The 21,863-nt window shown below is 44.3% G+C and overlaps 1 protein-coding gene across 1 annotated transcript in view; it reads right to left on the bottom strand.

Annotated features, from left to right (window-relative positions):
* The window catches only part of EPHA1 (EPH receptor A1), a 34,422-nt gene extending 12,559 nt beyond the window's left edge, over positions 1-21,863 (bottom strand). The window contains exons 1-4 of the mRNA XM_064644683.1: positions 21,467-21,863; positions 18,376-18,443; positions 6,557-6,832; positions 4,508-4,898 (exon numbers count right to left, since the gene is read on the bottom strand). Coding sequence (XP_064500753.1) covers positions 4,508-4,898; positions 6,557-6,832; positions 18,376-18,443; positions 21,467-21,533 — 802 coding nt within the window. The 5' untranslated portion in view covers positions 21,534-21,863. The remainder of the gene's footprint in view (positions 1-4,507; positions 4,899-6,556; positions 6,833-18,375; positions 18,444-21,466) is intronic.

Here is a 21,863-nt window from a genome sequence, read left to right as displayed (position 1 = left end):
ATTCAAGATTTTCACACTATAAATAAGAGCTGTGAATAGTAGCCCCAAATTCTTGTACTCCTCAGAGTCCTCTGCTTCCCAACTTCATGTGGGATAGCCAGTGGGATTTTTAGGGGGAGCATCTTTGCTGATTTCAAGTGTTTTACCAGAGAAACACTCAGCAGGGCCCTGGGGAATATCAAGGTAACTATCAGTTCAACTGGCAGCACTGAGCGTAACTGGCTGTGGGTCCAACAGAGACTGCAAGAGAATAGGCATCACATGGTTTCTATTTCCAGTCCTACAAAAATAATCAGCCACGTTCTTTAAGTATAACATCTGACAATCTGTCTTTGCTCTGTTACTATTAGCTTGATCTACAGAAGCACTGGTCAGTTTACCAGTTATCTCAAGGTCAATGCTTCACATCTATAGCTGTGTAGCAAGGAGAAAATCAGTGAGGGAGGTTGAATGGTTTACCACCCTGTGCTAAACGAATCTATCAAATGTTCTTAAACTAAAGAAACTACCAACTTATTGCTAATCAGATGGTTGAAGAATGCATACACTAATTTTCTGTCACAGCTACCACCTTGCATTTAACTTGAACATTGAGGGAATGACCCTTTTCCTATTGCACTATAAAAGCAACAATGTCCTGAATAATCCCTCAGGAGATCCCAACAGAGAAAACCATCTGTTCAGGAGCCTGACACAAATGGCTTACTGTGGTGGAGCATAGCATAGGAAGTGATCCTTTATCTAGAAGACAAGAAAACAATTTAGCCATTCCTACTGTGTGACACAGAGGAACATCTGAGATACCCTAAAAACTTTCCACTAACAAAGGCCAAACAAGACTACTCATTATTAGTCTGCAGCAGTGACGCCTAAAGAGCACAGAAAGGAGAAATAATCACAATAAGTAGGAGCAACCACCACCTTATGATTTGGGGAAATAACAGAACCAATTGGGAAAGCCTATCATTCTGAGACACAATCATGCAACTATAGAGTCAATGATAGCAGAAGCCATTGAAAAGAATTAAAACGCTCAAGCATTGATGGTCACCAGCCCAAAGAGGTCACCAGCCATTTATATTCCAGACCAAATCAACTCCTTGATAAATAGGCAATAAAAGTTACTTTCATCTCCAGGGTGCTCACAACTGAGAACAGTTCTACATGCTGGAGTGAAGATGAAAGCTTTGAAGCCCCTTGCCCCTTTGCTGCAGCGTAAGATTTCAAAATTCCTGATATTGGATCAGTTTGGGTCAGGAGAGCTTTGACAGCAACAAGAAAAACAAAGGAAACACAGACCCACAGACTTGTATAACACAGAGGTTCTGATGTTGCCTGTATAATACTATCTGCCATAAATTTGAGACAATATACATAGCCTCATTATCAGGCTGAGATTGTCTGCAAGTAAATTATGGAAGTTTGGGGTTGGGGACCTTTGCAAGAATCAAGGAATCACAGAATAAATTAGAATTGGACTCTGAGATCATTGAGTCCAACCTATAACCAAACACCACCATGTCAAATAGACCGTGGCACTAAGTGCTACATCCAGTCTTGCCTTAAACACCTCCTGGGATGGTGATTCCACCACTTCCCTGGGCAGTCAGTTCTAATGTCTAATCATCCTTTCTGTGAAGAAATTCTTCCTAAGTCCATCCTAAACCAACCTTGGTGCAGCTTAAGACAATGTCCTCTCTTCCTGTCACTCGCTGCCTGCAAGAACAGGCTGACCCCCTCCTGGCTACAACCTCCAGGTAGTTGTAGTGAGTGATAAGGTCACCCGTGACCCTCCTCTTCTCCAGGCTAAACAAACCCAGCTCCCACAGCTGCTCCGCATAAGACTGCTGCTCCAGAACAGTTAACTCCGACCCCAGGAGAGCCTCTGTTCCTCCAGGCCTAAGCTCCGGTGTCACTCCAACCCACATCTGCTGTACCTCGCGGTGCTGCCGAGTCCCTTCAAGCAGGGAGAGCTGCCTTGCAGGGAGACAACACCCTGGCGGGGAAAGGGAGCTGCACGAGGGACTCCGGGCGTAGGGGCAAACCCCGGCCGGACCGGGTCACATCACCTGCGGCGGTGTCCACACCAGTGAACTAAAGCGGGGCGGGCAGTGCGGGGACACCGGGTGGTGGCTCGGGGCGCAGCCGGCCGGGCCGCCGGGCCCCGCTCGCGGTGCCGGCAGTGTCCGGCAGGGGGCGGCAGCGGCCCGGCCCGGCGCCTGCCCGGGACCGCCCGGCGGGCCGGCCGTGCGGGCGGCACAGCCCGGGGGCCGGGCCTGCCCGGGATCCCGGCTCCCACCGCCCTTCCCTGGGGGCCCCGGGCAGAATTAGGTGGGCGGCTGCCCGCGGCTGCCCCAGGAGCGCGCCTGCCGGGGGAGGGAGACGCGCAGCCGGCAGTCTCGGCTCCCGCCCAACCCCTCTGGCCCCCGGTTTCCCCAGTCCCTGGGCACCCGCTCCAGGCGACATGATGGGAAAAACAAGCCTGGAAAAGGGCCTGCTCACCGGGCACCAGAGGGCAGAGAGGATGGCTGGGGCGCTCCCTTCATTCCTTATTCCTCGGGAGTCTGAGTGCCAGCCAGCGCCGGGCAGCCTGCAGACACCAGCCCTGAGCTGACAGGGAGCTCGGCTCACCTGTCACCCTGCAGAGCCCATCAAGGAGCCAGAACACAGGCTGGGGCACAGCCAGCCAGCCTCCGTGTTCGCCGTAAATTACGTACTTGAGGAAGTTAAGCACGAGCTGTGGGTTTATCAACAGCAAAGTCTGAAACATTGTGAGAGGCTTGAGATGTAATGCTCTGGGCAGGCAGTTTTTCTGGGACCATAGGATGGCTGAGCCATTCTGTACCCAGGAGTTTTGTATGGCTGGGAATTCACCAAGAGCTCGAGTGAGCTAGTTAAGAACCTCAGCCTCTGGCTTTCTGTTGTCTTTTGTCCTGTAGCAGAGGTCAGGTTCTTTTCCCTGTTTAGAGGCAATGGTTCAGCCTTCTTTTTTGTTTTTGGTTCCTACTTAAGGCAAAACTCAGATGACACTGCCAGAAGGTCTTCCCTCCTGTCCCACTTTACATGTCTGAAGAAGTCCTTCCATGTTCTGAGGACAAAGTAAAAGCTGTGATCTCAGTCTTTATCCTGACCTGGATTGCTCCCAGTCCATTGCACAATGCCTGGTCTTTTCTGCTGAGGGAGAGAACCCCAAGATATGCCCCAGCAGACAACCTACATTCACCTTCTCCTCTGATCCTCCAAGACAACACTGCTCTGGTCATGAAGTACCTCTCCCCTACTGCTGCTAGGTTCTCCTCTTTTCCCTTCCTCCCCCGGGAGACCCCCCCCAGTCCCTGCTAATCGTACAAAAGATACTTCTGGCTGCAGCTGTACTTGGGCGGAGTGGGATGAAAGCACAGATGTAGAATGAACCTGTGCTGTGATAGCAGTCAAGGCTTGTCCAGACATGACAGCTTCCCTGCCCCTTCCCAGATGAGTGCTCTCAGGAGGGCGGGGAGAGCTCTGTAGCACCTAAGTGGAAAAACTGGCTGGGCTGTGCAGAGAGGGGATTGCTGGAGGAAGGCAAGGATTTTGTGCTTCAACCTTCACCAGCTCCCCAAGCGAAATGAGCAGTAAGAAGTGGGGATTCATAGAGTCACCAGCTCCTTGTAGCAGAACAAAGCAGAGACACGGAGCACCTGCTGAACCTGAGACCAGTGCATGGATTCCTTTTTCTATACACCTTAACCTTGTGCCATAGAACTCTGACAACAAGAGCAGAGTTGTGCTTTTGCCTCCATTTCTGCAGTAGTACATACCTCCAAAACAACACACATATCCTCTCCCATGACAAACAAACAAAGTTGCCTTAAGAAGCTGAATCTTGTCCCCTCAGTGGCCAAGGGAGAGCCCTGTGCTGCCTGCTTCAACAACCCTTGCTCGCTGGGACTCCAGCACCCTGGTGACTCTTTTACTTGCTATAATTGCTCTTCCTCAGAAGAGCAGGCACGACGATATTGTGCAATGTGTTTTACATGATTTCCCATGGCAGAAAAGCCATCCCAGTCCAAGAAGAAGGAGAGACAGAGGAGAAACCTGTCCCCTCTGTCTCTCAGCTTTCTAGTTACGGGACAAATACCCTGTTCTGGGCGTCTAACCCATCTGCCCTGGGAGAACAAGGCTTCTGTTTAAGGGTTGAGAACCAGTTGTTGAGTGAGTCAGTGTCAATCACATAGTTACAGCTCGCAGAAACTAGCTGCAGAGCTGAAAGTTCCTGGATGAAGCCCAAGAGGGAGTGGAGAGGTGTGTGCAAGTCTTACACCTGACACATAAGGAGAAAAATCACAATTGAAAAAGAGAAGCTAAGGAGGGGAGGAAAGGTATGATACACCTGGCAGGCACAGAGGGTGGGCAAGAGAGATAGACCACACTAACTGCCCTGATCCCACTCTGTGCTTACAGATACTCTCATCTCTAGCTCTCTGGATCCTCTCCCATGGCCTACAGCTAGTGTCTGCATACTCACCTACGCAGCTCCCATCGACTTCCTCAAACCCCACAGCACAAAGGCATCGGCCCACTGGTACCAGCCACTCCCCATCGGTGCTGCAGTGCATCCTGGGGGGAGAGCCCACTTCTTCAGCTGCATACTCCACGCAGACCCCAGGCACTTCTGTCAGCCCCTCTGAACCTGCTAGTGTTTCTGGAAAGCGAGCCAGGCCCCGCACTGCCTCTGGGCAAGTCTTGTAATACACTCGGACAGACACCATTGCTACGCAAGCTCCAGAGTTCTGGAAAGCCAAGTAGAAGCCCCGGCGAGAGAGCTTCCCAATGGGGCACACTTCTGTGTTCAGTTGCATGGCCCCTGATTCGATGTCTCTGCTTGTGAAACTTCGATCTGCTGCCACAGTGTTGAGCTAAGAGAAAAAGAGAAAGACAACAGCTTTAACACCTGAGCAGGCCACAGCAGCTGAGATACCCACGTCTCTCAACCTTCTTTTACACTAAGGCCTTTTAGGGGCTGTAGGGTCAACTGCTTCTAATGCCAGTGCACTGCATACTTTCCTTGTACTTGGAAGAGGTGTTAACAAAGCACCTTTTCCTGTCTCTGTATCTCCACACTTTCCATCATCTCCTTTAACTGTTTTGTACTCATTCACTGATCTTCTACAGTACCCTATGTTCTGAGTCTCTGATTCCAGAGGTCTTTAGGAACTGCCCCTAAAGGAATAAATCTCTCTTCTGTGATAATTTTGTTTGCAAATTGTATGCAGTAAAATCAGAACACCACTTAGAGCTGAGCTTCTAAACTGACTAGTGAATTACAGCCACCTGTTTTTAGGCTGTTCTTGTTGCAGTTCAGATCATCTACTGCAAGGTGCTTCTCATGCAGCAGTCAACATATTTCAGCACTGTAGATACCTGGGTGAAAAATGCTCCCACACTTTTGCATTCCCACTGCCTCAGCAAACAAAGGATGAGTGTGAGTGAGTGATACTTTCCATGCTTGAGCGAATGGGAAAGGTCTCCATGACATCCTGTGATATGGAACAGCTGGACTGCAGGTGGAGTGGCCTTTCTTCTCAGAGTGAGCCTGGTAACTGATCCTCTCCTCCGCAGGCCCATCCCCATTGCATGACACCACCCACTCCCTGTAGTTGGATGGGAGATGAAAGGATCTGTAGAGCAGCTGCATCTGGCAGTGGGATCATAAGGCATGTTTAGGAGTTGTGGAGGTATCTCACAAATTCACATCGTAGGCTGCAGGGGAGGTGGAGGAGCACTGGGGAGGGAGGGGAATCAGTTACCAGAGTCCTGCTCTGCCTGTGGTGGATTTTACTGCTCTTCGTTTTTATCATATCCCATTTAAAGTGCAAAGAAAAGAGGAGTCAAGTAATTTAGGTCTGTGGCTTCTTTTAGAACAAAACTAGATTGCAGAATTTCCTGTGCAAAAAAAAGCAGAGGTTCCCTACTCTGCAATTCAAATATTTCCATGGCAAGAATGTTCCTATGTTGAGGAAAACAGCAGGTAAAACATGGCAGTGTTAAATACTTTCACACCAGGGAGAATTTCATTATAGCATGCCATCACTTTCAGGTTTATAAAAGAAGACCCTATATCTCATAGCAATTGGAGTAAATGATCGGGACCAGAGAGACCTGAACTGGACTTGTTCGTCACTTGGTCTAATCTTGTTTTATTACCTAAGGCAAGTCAAATTCCTTTGGTCTCTGCTTTACTATTTCTAAAGATTGGTGCAACCATCCAGCTCAATCACAACCCTTTAGAATCCTTACCTATGTGGTGTCTGGTTAAATAAGTGGTTATGCAGAACAGAAGTCCGATCTCATTTGAAAACTCCAGTGCCTCCTGTGGCAAAGTCTGCTCTGAGCGTCACAGAGAGCACTGGGGACAAAGTTTATTCTAAGGACAGTGTTTACTATCCATGCCCTTCCCCAGATGCTGGTTCTCCTAGCCTCTCCCAGTCAGCAGGACACACCTAGTTTAAGCTAAAAGATACAACTAGTTTAAGCTGAAAGATATGACTCAGTCTTCACCCCCAGCGATACGGACCTTGGTGAACAGCGGGCGGCGGAACTGGATCCCAACATCTTGTTCAGACTCCATGTAATAGAGATTGAAGGTCTCTTTGCAGGTCACCACTTCACCTTTGAAGCTCTTGCAGTCCCTCACAGTAAACTTTAGCTCCACATAAATGCGGGAGGCTGCCTCACCCCGATAAATCCAGTTGGTGCGAAGCCAGTGATCAGTGTCACCCTCGGAAAGTACACTGCAGTCTTGATACATATAGACTGGGGTACCATTTATCATCTGCTGCACTTCACTCCACTGCTCCCAGGACAGAAGAAAACACACATTGTTAGATAGATCTGAGAATCAAGTTTCACTTCAAATATGACATAATCTTGCCTAAAAAATCGATTCTCATATAGGGTTCAGGGCTCTATTCAGCTAAAAGTTTTCCTACACTTAGCAAAAGCCGTGTCTGGTCTAGAGCCCCATGGCTGCCTAAACTTTGTACATGGAGAGCAAAGAGGATACTATTATTAGGATCTGATTTACATGGACCCCTGTACATCCTTTTCATCCTCCCTCGGTTCCAATTTATTTCTTTCATGTACTGCCTTACCTTAAAGATTGAGAAAAAGACCCACTACTCCCGTATATTTGCCACTTCTCTCTGCCACAGTTTACATTCGAAGTGTACAGCAGGACCTACCAAACCAGGACTATTATCTGCCCCTGGAAATAACACACAGCATTTGAGAGTAAGAGAAAAGATGGCCTGACATGATAGGAAGGCAAATTACAGAAGGACTGTGCTAGAGCAAGCACTTATTAATTTGGAGTTCACGCTTCTTTAAGTGGGATATTCTGCAAACCCTAGTTTAACTATTAAAACTCAGTTGATTCTCCTGACTTCATACTGCATTTAGGTTCTGCATCTTCCTCAGCAAAAAATAGCTGAGAGGAGCACATGGGCCCAGCTGGTTATATGACCTCACTAATACTATTTGCATGAATTCAATAAGGTTTGATTCTGATTTTAACATACACTTTCGCAAAATTTTATGTGGTTCTAGTTTTGTTACGTTACCACAGGTCAGATACAAAATGCAAACAACAGTCTCTTTGAGTAGGTCACACATGAGAACTGAAAATTTGGAAAGCGAGGTTTTGTCCACAGGGAAAATAACTTAGATCCTTTTTCCCCCACTTGCTAAGACTACCTTTTCTCATTATGCTTTAAATGTTTAATCAAATTAAATTGAAACAAGTGCCCACATAGGTATTGGCACAAGTTTAAGCATCTTGGTTTTAAATCACACCCCAGGTTAAGATGCAATTTAAACAAGGCCTCAGTCTCTGTATTACTCCAGGCTTGTCAAGTCTCATGGGCTGAGCATGAGATTCACACATTTCTCTGGCACCACCCCCTCCTGTGCTCACAGCACAACAGCTTCTCTCCTAGCTTCTGATGCCAGGGACCAGGTCACTCTGCTAGTGGAATACAAGAGAGGTACCCACAGAGTGCCAAAGGAGGCTCTGTTTTGATGCTATGACTTAGAGCATACCCCCTACACAGCCCCACTCTGGAAAGTATGGGAATGCTTTCTCTGAGCCAGCAAGCCCTGCTAATAGCACAAGCTCATATCTGGATGATTTCAGCATTTTACCTAAGTGCATTCTAACAGTCTCCTCCCAGGAAGTTCTGTGGATGGTATCTATGTGTCCCTTCTTGTTCCCTTTTTTCTCCACATAATTAATCTCCAGTTTTACCCCACCCTCTTAATCTGATCCAGCTGGCATATACCTGCACTACACAGGATTTACACTTATTTCGCTAACTGGAGGTCAAAGGACTTAAGATGGCAAAAGAGAGAAACAGGCTGATGGGTCAGTCACAATTGATGAACTGGAAGGGACAATCACTTAATCATCTCTTGCACTATTTAATTGAAAATCTTCTGGAAAATGCTACAGGACTGAATTTACAACACATCCTGAATTACACTGAAGAAATGAAGTTAGAAAGGAGAATAAGAGAAAAGTAGTTTTCATAAGGAACTGCCAGTGTTAGGACTGGCTCTTAGAAGCATTTTTAAATGGGTGTCTGCCTCAACCAAGCTGATGGGAAAAGCATAATTGCATGTGGAGGCCAAGAGTTTGACAAGTTTCCATTAGCAGTTTATCCTAAGGCGGTACCACAGACAAGTGTCACCAGAATGTGTTTTTTTCATGTCTCACCAAAAGGCATGAGCTGTTGTGATGCATGTCCTTGATATACCATTTTCAAAATTTAAGTGATACAGGATCAAAGTTACATTTTCAGTAGTGACAACTCTAGCAAAAAAAAAAAAATTCCTTTAAACTCTACTTCTGGAAAAACTCCTACTGCTAACCCCTGTATTTCTTAGCTCATCTTAGCCCAGCCTTTTCCAGACTGAGCTCTTCAGGGCAAAGATGCTTGGCACTGACTATTGCACAGTTTCATATGCAGTGTGGTGCAAAAAAAAATAACAAGGGAGTCAGACATGTTTTTTCTAGACTCTACTGCTGATGGGTAAAGGAAGTAAAATGAGGATATTATTTATGCTAACAATACAGAACTATTGTTTAATATGCTTCTGACTTCTTTTTATTATTCAATGAAGCTTTTAAATTCAAAGTAGTAGAGGAAAACTGTTACATACAACACTTAATGAAAGGGTGATGAGACCAGAAGTTGCTAGGCAACTGTCTCATATCCTCAAAGAATCTGCTGCAAAATCAAAATGTATGCCTCTGATTTTTAATGTAATGTTCTTAATAGACATGTGTGGTAAAGTCTGGCTCAATCAATATTAATTACTTGGCTCTCCAGTTTGTCTGCCAATGAAATTGAACCAACCTCCTTTGATAATATAACTTTCTACCCATTTCATTCCAGGCACTGTGTCCTTGCTCCAGTCATCAGGCCACAGGATGGGTGACATTCTTCTAGTAGGAGTGGGGAACAGTGTCAGTCAGACCTCTTCATTCTAGCAGTGAGTGAACTTCTGGTTTTATGATGCTAGAGAAAACTTTCTCACAACATGCAGAATCATGGAAAGACTTAGGTTGGAAAGGACCCTTGGAGAGCATCAAGTCCAATTCCTTAATCCAAGCAAGCTAAGGACTTCTTAAATTCTTTGAATTTTATTCTTTAAAAATCCCTTTAAACTCTTTTTTTTTTAAGTAAAGTCTAAAATGTCTTAAAACTAGTCTTCAAACTTTTCAAATCAAATAGAATTCTTTAAAAGTTGCTAAGAAAACAAATGCCAGTGGATTCAGGAGAGGGCCATGACTTAGTACTTTGACATCACTAAAAGTGTAAGGATGTAGCCATCAGATTTGAGAAGAAAAAGAGTGTTCTCTGCTTCTCAGGACCCTATACACTAATACAGGCACTTAGTTTCAAAAGTTTGTTCTTGAAAGTCTTGGTGTGGTGGTATAACACAGAGCAAAATAATTCCAGCACAGCAATTAGCAGTAAGTGAATGTCAACCTCAAAACAAAGTACTGTCTCAATAACCTCAGAACACTACAAGTTTAGAAAAAAGGAAGACAACTTTCCTCCAATCGGTTGGATTCCATATAAAGAAAGTAGTGGTGGAGCCAAGCTGTCTTTATGAAGGCAGTTCAGAATGACTTGAATAACAATCTAGAAGGGCACCAATATATATATGTAGTAAACAATATTGGTTTGGTCTGCTATGTGAGTACAAATCCAAAGACAAGATAAGATAAGGTGTATGCCTTTTAATATCTGCCTCCATCGACTCTGAATTGATTACACAGTTCGAAGGTCTGAAGCCTAAGGAAGGCTTACTCTGCTTTTTCTATATAATGAACCTTCTCTAAGTTAGGTCTCTGTCAAGGATCCTATCTAGGACAATCTGTCTTCTTAGAGCCACTGTCTCAGGCTCTGCGGGCATCAGCGAAGTGGTCTCTTTCAGTTTTAGTCTTTTTTAGGTGGGGGGAAAAAAAAGCAAACAAGCTTTTTATCTTGATGAGTACAAAATTCATCCCTGCTAATGAAGAGGTCGGCTACCAGTGACAGAGGCAGCAGACTGACAGTTTTGCAAATTGTTAGGCTCAGACAAGTCAAAAGAGCTTGTGACTTGCAATAGGAATGCTGTCTCCATCTCCAGCTTGCCTGTCTCCTTTCAGATAAGAGCCTGCATCCTGTGACCTATATCTCATTTGTTTTCACATTACCTTAGCACAGTGGCTTCCAATCTGTGGCCTGCAGACCCCTGAGGAAAGGCACAGCAATACTTTTACGAGACTTACAGAAGCGACAACAGGGCAAGCATATTGCCAGTAGGTTTAAAGTAACTAAACTAAGATGCATGTCTCCACTGGAAAAGTTGAGAGTTCCTACTGTAAAAGTTGAGTGTTCATATGCTGAAATATAATAACTTTAACTTTGGGTTAGAAAGTTCCACTAAGCTGAAAAGACTGCCTAAGTTAGTACAGCCAGCTACAGTGTACCTGAGCTTAGCAAGTGTATCTCTTTACCATCTAATTTTCAGAGAATTCAGAGGCCATTAAATCTCCTCCTGAAGAATAATCGCAAGGCCCCAAAACAGCAAACTTCTTCAGCAGCAATACATCACTGCTGTGCCAAGCCAGAAACCTCCTAGCAGAACATGTGCCACTGAACGGTTTCTGTCCCCTTTCCCTGGCTGCATTTTTGCCTGTGGAGTGTCTTTGACTTTTGTATAGTAGCATTTGCATGCCACTATGACCAGAAAACCTTCTTGGAACAGATTCAGAGTTGAAGACAATTGCAGCTGTACTACAATCTTAGTGTAGTGCCTCAGAGGAAAGCCTGTGACAGTAGAGGCACTTTGCTGGCACCTGCCATGGTGTGATGAAGAGCTTCTCTTTAGCCAAAATACATCTGACAAAAATCTGTAAGTAGGTAAGGCTATACCAGCCAGCCAAGAATAGCAGCACCACAGTGGTGTATTCCAAAATGAAGCTTCTGTGACCCTTCACTGAAAGTTTCTCAATACTCTTTGAAGTTCATTTGCTGGTGTGGAAGACAATTTAGATGATGATGATGAAAGAAGTGTGGTGACATCTAGACACTTCATGAGTGTCTATAACTTTAAATCTGAGAACAGCCAAGGCTACTTTTATTTCTTTGATCATTTGGCTATGGTCAGGCAATTTTGATTTCATCACATCATCATGGAGCCTTTGACACAAATGAACATAGAAGTGGTGTTTACTTATCTACAGTATCTTTATGGGTGGGATGAGATATTTTTTTCCCCACAATGATCCATTGATTATTTTCAGGGAGGAGCAACTGCTTTATGTAATTACTCGTTCTTTAGGGCACTAGCACATAGGTCTCCATCCCACCCACATCCTTTTAATTTAACTTGTACTCATGCATGTTCTTATGGGAAGATAAGTGGTAATGTGAGCCACAGAGCTCCAGCACATTGATTACAGAACCTGTTTATCAAACCCAGGTTCTGCTGTCTGCTCATTCTCTGAACTGTCTGGCCACATTAAGGTCTTGCATGAAAACAGTTCTAGTCACGAGAGATGCTACTAGATGAGGGATAATGATACTCTAGTCCAACATTTCACCTCAGTATTTTGGAACATTTGTTTTGTATTTACCTCTTTTCTTAACACTGACTAATGATATCAGTAACTACAAAAAGGACAGAAGTGGAAAATCAGATGGTGCATCTTAAGAGTTCAGAATTTATGGCTAAAGTTGTATTACCACTACAGAAAACGTTAGCTCTCATGTTATTTTTGCACTACATTGTACATTGCATAGGATCCATTGTAAATGGAAGTGATTTTTTATATTTTTTCAAGTTGAAGGGCTTTTTATTGTGATTTGTGGTTTTGTATGGTGTGTCAACTACACTTCTAGACTTACAGAAACCTGGAAAAGAGTCTGATGGTGATGGGCAATACTTGCTCTGTTTGTGTAAGTTCCTTTAAAGATGGATCAGGAGTTGGGTAATTGTGCCTTTTCCTTGAGATGATCAAACCTGCTTGGAGAAAAGAAGCTGCAGGAGTTGGCAGCATGGAAGTCACATGAGGAGCTGGCAAGCTTCGGGTCAGCTCAGCATAGAAAAGCCGGGAACTAGGTGTTAAAAACAATGGAAATAACCTTCCAAGAAGTCATGGGCATATTTTTCTGCAGATCCACCTCTGAGATAGTAAGAATCACACTTCAAAGCATAGGTTCATCTAGCAAGCATACAGAAGGCAATAAAAAACATGAAGCCTTTTCTTTCTAACCTGCCTGCCTGCAAACTCACCAGTATTCTGGTTGGTATTATAATAAAAGTTATTTTGGTTTTGGTTTTTTGGTTGGTTGGTTTTTTATTATTATTATTTTAAATAGCCTGTTAGTCTTCTTGGAGGACCATGCTATAGGCAGATTAATCTCAAAGCTCCAGCTGACTTGTGCTGCTTTTGTGTTGACGTGAGGAAGTTCACTGAACCTTGTCCACTCATTCAACAGCTATAAAAGGGTGAATCAGCCTTCTGAAGCTGCTAGGCAACAGTGCTGTCACCACCACAGTGCCCAAACAGCTGTAGTGATGAATGTCATGGTTGTACAGCATCTTCACTTTGGCTCAGAATGTGCTCTTTTCTGGCCTTTAGATCACACCACTGAGTGCACTGGCTGAGATTGTTATTTGGGTCTATGGCAGTGACTCCATCCTAGGCTACCTGGTTGATACCGTACAGCTATTAATTTACACTTTATTTGCTCTCATCTCACTGTTTTTTACTCACCCTTCTCACCCTTCTGAGTAAAGTATATCTGGATATCCATAATATTTTTATCCCTTCTCTTCCAAATCCACACAAAATAACTAATTTTCAATTAACAGAATACCATCAACAAGTATCTGCACCCAGTGCATGCATCAACAGCAGCAGGTCATGTCAGGATACAACCCTGAAGCCAGAACTGTTCGCATTTCCAGGTGGTTGTTGACTTTACTAAGCATTTGTCCCTTATTTCTATGAAGATCCTGTTCACTTGGAGGAGCTAATCCCCTGTGCCTGTACTTAAGCTGAGCGCAGCCTGAGGTGTATGCTGCTACTCTACTCCAGTTTCAGAGGTGATGACACCCTTCTGAGTTAGCTCTTAAAGGACATGCGTTGCCCACAGTTGTGGGAGGAGGTGCACAGAATAGAATTTCTGATGGCTATTTTTCACACCACCTTCCAATGCTACAAAGAGCTGACTGGCTGAGACTTGTTCCAGGTAAGACTGAGTAAGATACCGAGGAGTCTGACTAAGTGAACTGCCCAGGTTTAATGAGATAAGGAGTGCTCTGCTGAAACTGCTTGCAGGTTGAAGGCTGTGTGGCCCGCAGCACTATTTCCTTCATGACAGGCCTATCTGTCTGACCAGAAGCGGTGGAAACAGAAACCAGCCATCAGCTGATATCAACATCTGGGACCTCTTAGTCTGCTAGAACCTGAAGGCATGTAAATGTTATTGTGTGGTCAGTGATATAGAAGTTGCTGACAGGTCACAGGTACTTGATCTAGTCTGTTACCTAAAGACAACAATTTAGCACTGTAGAATTTGAACCATGCCTGGGATTTAATAGGACAACGATATCATCAAAAAAAAAATCTGATTTTTGGCTTACTCAAGTTGTATTCACATAGCTTTGGCAGCCACTATGATCATGTGAAATACACGGTGCAGAACTGAACAAGAATTACATAATTTCCAAAGTTTTCAAGTGTTTTTGGAGTTACAATAGTTGTAGCTAGTGGCTACTGGGATACTGGGATGCCTCCGGGATACATTAGGCCACTGGGATTACGTACACATCCTTTGTCCTGTTTGAAAGTAGACTTTGGAAAAGTTGAGCAGATCAAGTGCCATGCATACTGGGAAACCTGGTTAGAAAATTTGATAGCTTTGATGTACGTGGGGAAACAAGCAAGAGAATGAAATAGGCAGGAAAAAAACTGTGGCCTCCTCCTCACCACGAATAGGAGATTGAGAACAATAGCAGCCTAGAAAGGAGACTAAGAAAATAATATGGGAGCTTTAATAATACTATGATCCATGCAGGAATATAAGTTGGGAAAAATAAGCTCCATAAAACCAGCTACCAGTGGAGAACTGAGCCTTGCCAAATCTTTAATATGTAATAAATATGAGAGGATTTGGCTGCAGCAGAATTCATGTGATTCCTAAAATAACATACATCCAATTGAAAACAAAGTCACTTGAAACAGGACCCTTCTACAAGCAAAGACAGCTGTAGAACTAGTGAAAGCACACTTCTCAAGAAAACATAGCAGCTAAAAAAGAATAAAAAACTATTTAATTTACAATCCATTCAACAGCACAGAGAGAGAAAGTCATATTGACAAGCCCAGTGTGCAGCATTCTCCAGTACAAATGGCTTGGAACTTTAGTAGTCACATATACTCATGGAAGTATGACTGGATTATGCAAATATTATTCACATACACAGAAAGGAAATTAGAAATTGTGGATAAAAGGAAAATTTCAAGACAGGCCCACAAGCTGGGGGGCAGATAATCATAGCATTAAAGACAAATATTGCATTGCTCAATACATTGTATCATAGGCCTACATAAACTGATACAGAAAATCCATAGGAATTGTTATTACAGAGTTATGTAAAATTGGAAGGACCTTTTGTGCCTGGGCTAAAAATTCAAGCTCAGAATTCTAACAAACAAACAATTAAAAATATCACACAAACACAAAGATTTAGGTGGAAAGGGACCTTTGGGTCTCTCCTCCAATTCCCTGCTCAGAACAAAGCTAACTTCAAAGCCAGGCTGCGTGGCTCAGGGCCTTGCCTATTAAAAGCAAAATGCAAGAGGATAACATGATTCCTCATCACAATCTGTTCAAAGCTGATGCAATTCTACTTGAAAGAAAATTAGAAATAAATAACTTTTTATACTGTTATTTTACAAGCTACCAGAAAGCAATGCTACTATGCCTAATAACTGAATTTGTTCATGATTGGATTTGGGAAGTCTTTTTTGAACAGTTTCAGTGATTTTTGAAACCAGTTCAAGTAGCTAGGCTGTTTGTGCAGCATGAGGAATCTTAAAGAAATGTCAGGGCAAGTAAATTCCATACTCCTGATACCTTCAAAACGGTCATCATTAGCTCTCTAACGTATGTTAGAAGGTGGAATTCTACCACTAGTGGTGTAATACACCTCTCTGTGCCCAACTGCTATTGCTGTTGCAAAATTTCAAAGACAAAAAAAATTACCAAGAAATTTGTTAGAAGATGGTGGAGGGGGGTGATAAGGTAGATAAAAAAGGAGTTGTAGAAACTATAGTCTGCCTTTTTAAAAGCCTAGTTTCCAGTAGTAGCCTAAAATGAATGAAACCCTTTCTAAACAGCTACTATAAAACAAACTAACACAAACCTTTTAGCAAACACAACTCTATAGACACTTTAAGTACAGAGACTTTCACTTAAAGACTATCTTTAAGCTTAGGCAAGATGCCAGTTAATGTAATCTACAAGTTTTGAACTACTAGACATACTGTCTAAAACTGACTGGTGTACAGCTTGGTGTCCTTAGGCTGCACACGTGTTAACAGAAACATTGCCTGTGCTGGACACAAGGCAAGTCTGACCCTGAAACAACCACCCATGGCAAGCCATTTCACCCACTGTCATTGGCTGAAAGTGAGGAGAAAACAAAGGTGTAATTCTGCCTCCACAGACTTATCCAATCTCTCTGGGCTATGCCTCGGAGGCCTTGTCCATATAAAGCATGAAAATTCCTCATGGCAAATTCCTCCTCTGTGCGATAAGTATATTGACACAAATCCAGCTCATAGATGGGAGATCTCTGGCATCTGAGGGGAGGTACAAGTACCAGTGTTACATGAAATACACCCTTCAACTGTGTATGCAATACAGCTCAGGTGTTTCCAGCCTTTTACTAATCAAGCTAGTCAGACTATTCAGTATTACTCTTAGCTCGTTTGTGTCAAAAAATATTCTGAATTATTTTCAGTTCTTTTTTAAACATTTATTTCTTCATTTTGGACAAATTATTTCATGAAGAGTTGTTCAAAGTTCTGATTACAAGAGAATCATTCATTTTTCCCTTTTTGCTTGTGGTAATTTGTCAGCCTTCCACCTAACAGTTGTTGGGAAATGATGTGATTAGACAAATCTCTGCAAAAGACTTGCTCATTGAGAATCAATGAATCGATTCTTCATACTCTGTTATTTTATCAGTCATCAGTATCCTGATCTATTAGTTTTGATTGCTCACAGGCCATGTTTTCTCAGTTACAATTACATTTTGAATATACATATTTTGAAAAGCAGATGTAGCACAAGTAGATGGGTATGCCTACTCCTTACACTGCTGTGAACCTACTATGCAAAAATCAGATGTTCTGTAAGAGAGATTTTATTTTCTTCCTATCAGATTTTTTTTAGAATGCACTTTTCAGTGATTTTTTCTAATCTCTTCAAGAGTTAGACTTCATTGTGAACATGCTTGGAGCCTAGAATTGGGGTAAAATTGCCACAGAGACAGTTGATGGGACAACAAAGGGAACAATGGGCAAAATATGTTCTACATGTATGTCTCACTAGGGCACCTGTTTTGAGTAGGGTATAATAATAATAATAATAACCAAAACAGTTTTACTAATAAAACAAATGCAGTTATGCCAGTACTGGAGAACCTCACTGTCTGGCTCTACTTTACCCAGCAAGAGTACTGGGAGGAGGAGGAGGAGGAGGTTGGGATGAATTTAAAGCAGCCACAGCACATTACAGAGGAAAGTTATGAAAATTAATTAGGAACAGGCTGAACCCAGGTCTACTTTATAGGCATCAAGGGTGAAGACTCTCTCTCCACAGGAAAGCTTGGGACTTGCTAGAAAGACAAGAGCATGGATGAGGAACTAGAACTATGAATTAACGTATGTCCTCCTAACTACTCGGTAAATTCCATTTTCTTTGTGCCTTCCTTCCACCACTGCCACAGTTCTGCTGTTGCAAAGGAAACCATCTTTGACAACGTTGGTTGTGACACTAAAGGGACTGCTCGACTGTACTGCATACAAAATAGCTGTACTTGTACAAAAATATCTGAGAGTTCAGCTGTCTTTTGGGGTCCTATTTTGCAGTGATTTCAGGAGTAGATTTTTAAGCACTTCCATCAACTCAATTTTGTACTCATGAAACAAAGGGAAATGCTTTTCTCATTATCAGCTGTGTGGACCAAACACAGCACTAGGGCTGGGTGTAAGGTCCTAGAATCTTGCAGCCCACTCATAAGAGCAGATTGTTGCCCCATGACTTAACAGCTATTTCTTCAGTCAGCTGCTGAATTAAAAGATGTGTAATGTGTTTCTAATTTCTTGAAGGACTTTGAGACAGTAATACTTCTGCTATGCCTATTTTCTTAGAAAAAGAGATGTAAAATTTATTTGCAATATGACAGAATGAAAAACTAGATGATGATTGGATTTTTTTTCCTTTTTTTCTCTCCATTGCTTTATTACTTCATGGAAACAATATATTTCAAGGATATGTTTAATCACTGAGAGCTAATGAAAGTCAATAAGCATAAGAAAAGCTACTGAAACTCAATGAGCTATCAGTCCTTAAAAGCTGGCTAGTGGCTGAGACTGCAGAGGTGAAGGGGCAGAAAGGGAGAGAGATTTACAAAGGATAAAATTTTCAGGAGAGAGCTGCAGAAGCTCGATTTCAGTAGGAAGGGTGAAAGTTCAACATGGATTATGCTTTTGCATCATTTAGTACTCCCAGTGGCTCCCCTTCCTTGAATGTGTGTACTCACCCCTACTTCTGGAGGGTCTGGAAGCCAGCCTAGTTCACCCTGCGCAGTGCTTGTGTCAAGTAGATTCACTGAAAACCAGAAGAAGAAGGGGAAAAAAGAGATCAGTGACCCAACTTATATGGCCCATAGAATGGTTTCATCCTTGTTTTGTCACAGAAGAAAAGTATTGCTAAAGGAAGGATGGAAAGATACGAGACAGTGCAGCTAGTCAGGAGTTAAAAGTTTTTACAAGACCCCCTCTCACACACATCCAAAAAATGCAACCCTGACAAATTTTATTACTTCCTAAAGCTGCCCCAAAAGGGAAGGAGAAGGCTGAAGCCTATTCAAATGGCAACTCAGCATTAGCAGCTGAACACCTTTTCCTTGGAATACGAAGGCAGTAGACTAAATGGATGAAGAGGAAGACAATCAAACAAATTACCAACACAAAAGATCAGTCAGTGTCACCTAGGGTTACTATTCAGTGCTTGAAACACAGTGGGAGAGTACTGAGGGAGTGCGAAGTGTAGGAGGGACTTGCCATTGTCACAGTATCCAAAAGCCATGATGATGCATCAGTTGTGCAAACTGATGAGACCTCTACTTCTAACTCAGGCTGTCCGCCATCTGATGGTGGCCTAGAAATCGTTTAAGTCTTTAGCAGGGACATCAAGAGAGTAACAGCTCTGGCCATACTATGGCCACCTCTTGCAGAATTGCCCTGCACAGCTGTGTTAAGCTTTGGCTACTGGAGTCGTGTGACAAAGGAGAAAATCATTGCTATGTTCATTTTTAGCCCTCAAAGAAATTTGAAAATGTGATCAGTTTGCCCTCAAGTCTTGATCTGAAGAGATGTTAGAAACGTATCACATTGTAGGCAAACAGGGAGAAGAGAGTTGGAATAAGTCATACTGCAGGATGTGCAGCTTTGTGCCTGCCTTTGGGTCTGCTGGTGCTGCCAGAACAGACTACTGGTTTCCCTGCACCTATCGCAGCCCCAGCTGGGGATCACAGGAAGCAGGAAAAATTCCTTGGATTCTCTTTTAGATTCCTGTGGGTGTATTCAGAGGGGTCATTTCTAAACATCTCAGAAAAGAATTTGGGGTGAAAGGTAGGAGGGGGGAAATTTTTAAATGGCATTTAAATAGCCGGGTTTCCTCCCCCTCATCTGACTGCTTTACAAATACTGCCTGCCAACTGTAAGTAATAGAGTGTAAAGTGCAGATCAGCAAAAGTCCTGTGGAATGAGGAAGCAGGCTGTGGGCCCAGAATCAGAGATAAGAGGGATTGTGCTGCTGTTCTCACCTCTGAAACACCCTTTCAGGATTGGGAGAAGGGAAAAGCAGGAATCCGGGTTTTGCAAGTTCACAGTGTTCACAGTGTGGTCATATGGCAAAACCTTCCTAAGCCACAGGCTCCCTGTCCAGACAAGGCTCCTCAATCACTTCCCTTCTACTCTCAATCTTTCTATTTGAGATAGTATTCTTCTGTGGTTAGCTTCAAAACCTCCAAGGGTGAGGTAGCCAGTCCTACCAGAACATTCACTGAGATAACATCTATCCCATGCTTTACAGGACTGAAGCATCAATGTGGAAGTGAGAGGGGCTGTATGGCAAGTTCCATCAGAGCAAGGGAAAAGGAACTTGGAAGTGGCCAGGACAAGAACATTGCAGAGCCCATATGCCATGCTCTGCTCTGTCAGCAAGGACAACTCCTTCAGCTCCTGAGTGCCCACTGCAAGGATGAAGTCCATTGCCAAGAAGTACCTCTCAAAGTGAATCCCACAACAGGGATTCTGGAAGGAAAGGAAAATTGAGTCAGCAAGACTAGAAAAGCACAGGGAATACGAGTACTCGGAGGCTACTACTCGGAGGTCCACAGCCTCGCTGCTAGGGATCTCATGTGGCTGTCCAGCCATATGGGTGGAGGTGTCCTCCAAAAGAAGAAAGACTTCAGATAAGAGAGGACGCTGGGAAAATGAGCTGTTTCCCAGATCAACAAGTTAAGGAAGAGTGGATCACAGACACAGCCCAAATGAGATGGCTGAGATTGGGGAGAAGCTGGCAGACAGGTCCCTGAGTGTTACTGCCAACTGCTGGTCACAAACTTCTGGAAACCAAAGCCTGTGTGGTGCTACCCTGTATTACTTCTCACCTAGGCTGGCCTCCTCCACAATGTCTGCTGGCTGCATCCATGTAGCTGGATCCTTGATAGAAATGTGCTTGTCACGAATGCTTTAGAGCACTCAGCACTCACAGAGTCTGAGATGAGCCCATGGCTGAACTGCCAGCTGTGACCAAGTCCTCTTGATCAAGAGCCTGGAGAAGCAAAGTACTGTCTTTGGGATGGAAAAGCCCCAACATCTCTCACTGTGAGACACAGAAGTCCCTAGCAGAAATTAACTGCAGGAGGAGGTAGGGAACAGACCAGAGATGCAGGCTTCTTCACCTCTCTGTCAAGTTACCATTCTCCCAGGTTTCATAACCACTGTGTAACTACTCTCAGGATAGAAGGAAAAAAGATCACTAGATCTAATAAAAGGAAGTAAGTGGAACAGAGAAGGGAAACAAGGAATTCTTAAGAGGTGGAAGAGGAAACTGTAAACCCCAGCTCCAGCTTCCAACACTGGGGTAGGTAAAAGATTCTCCAATAAAATGACTGTCCGCTTGCTCACAAGGGTTAACTCCCAAGAGAGCTTCCTAAGGACTGTGCAGGGGTGTTGGCAGAGGGGGGGAAGAAACTTTCTGAGTTTGTGTTTAAACTTGTTATATGCAAGGCCCGTGTTTTAGGGAAACGGGCAGAATTCTCTTGGATCACTGAATATGCCGAGGCATTTGTTCTTCAACTAGGAGGAGGTGGAGAAGGACGGGGAGAACATACCTGGGCTCGTTCACTGAGCCACCGAGATTTGGTTGGGGTTTGCTCCAGGCCTTGGTCTCCCACCCACCAGCCTGCCCTTCCCTGATACCCCAGTCCCTCTGTGGTGTCCCTGGAGCCCCAGGCGCTTGGGCCAGGTCCCATTCCCTACCCTTCAGCGAGGTCCCTCTCCGCCTGCCCGCCCCAGCCCAGCCCTCCAGGCAGAGGGACCGGCGGCGGGTCCCACGCTTACCTTCTTTCCCAGGCACCTCGGGAGGAAGGAGAGCCCAGAAGAGAAGGAGCCAGAGGTAGAGCTCCATCCCGGCGCTCCAGGCGCTCAGCTCCACGCTGGCCGGAGAGGGGGCCCGGCTCGCAGCCCCCGCCGGCTCAGGCCTCCGCGCCCGGGCTGCTGCGGGCAGCGCATGGGCCTCTCCCGCAGCCTCCCGAGCGCAGCGCGCACGTTGCACAACCGCCCGCCTGGCCCACGGTGGTGATGAAAGATCAAGGCGAGTGGGTGGAGAAGCCTTACTGCCTTTACCTGTTCTAAAGGGGCTGGTCACAGACTTCCCATCTGGCAGGCAAATAAACCCACCTTAAAGGCAGCCACCTCTTTTCCTGGGAGCCTCCCTCCACCTTTGCTCCACTCCCGT

This window comes from Pseudopipra pipra, chromosome 2 (assembly GCF_036250125.1).
Source record: "Pseudopipra pipra isolate bDixPip1 chromosome 2, bDixPip1.hap1, whole genome shotgun sequence".
Taxonomy (NCBI): domain Eukaryota; kingdom Metazoa; phylum Chordata; class Aves; order Passeriformes; family Pipridae; genus Pseudopipra; species Pseudopipra pipra.
The sequence above is the reverse complement of the archived record's forward strand: the minus strand, read 5'-3'. Positions and strand labels throughout refer to the sequence as shown.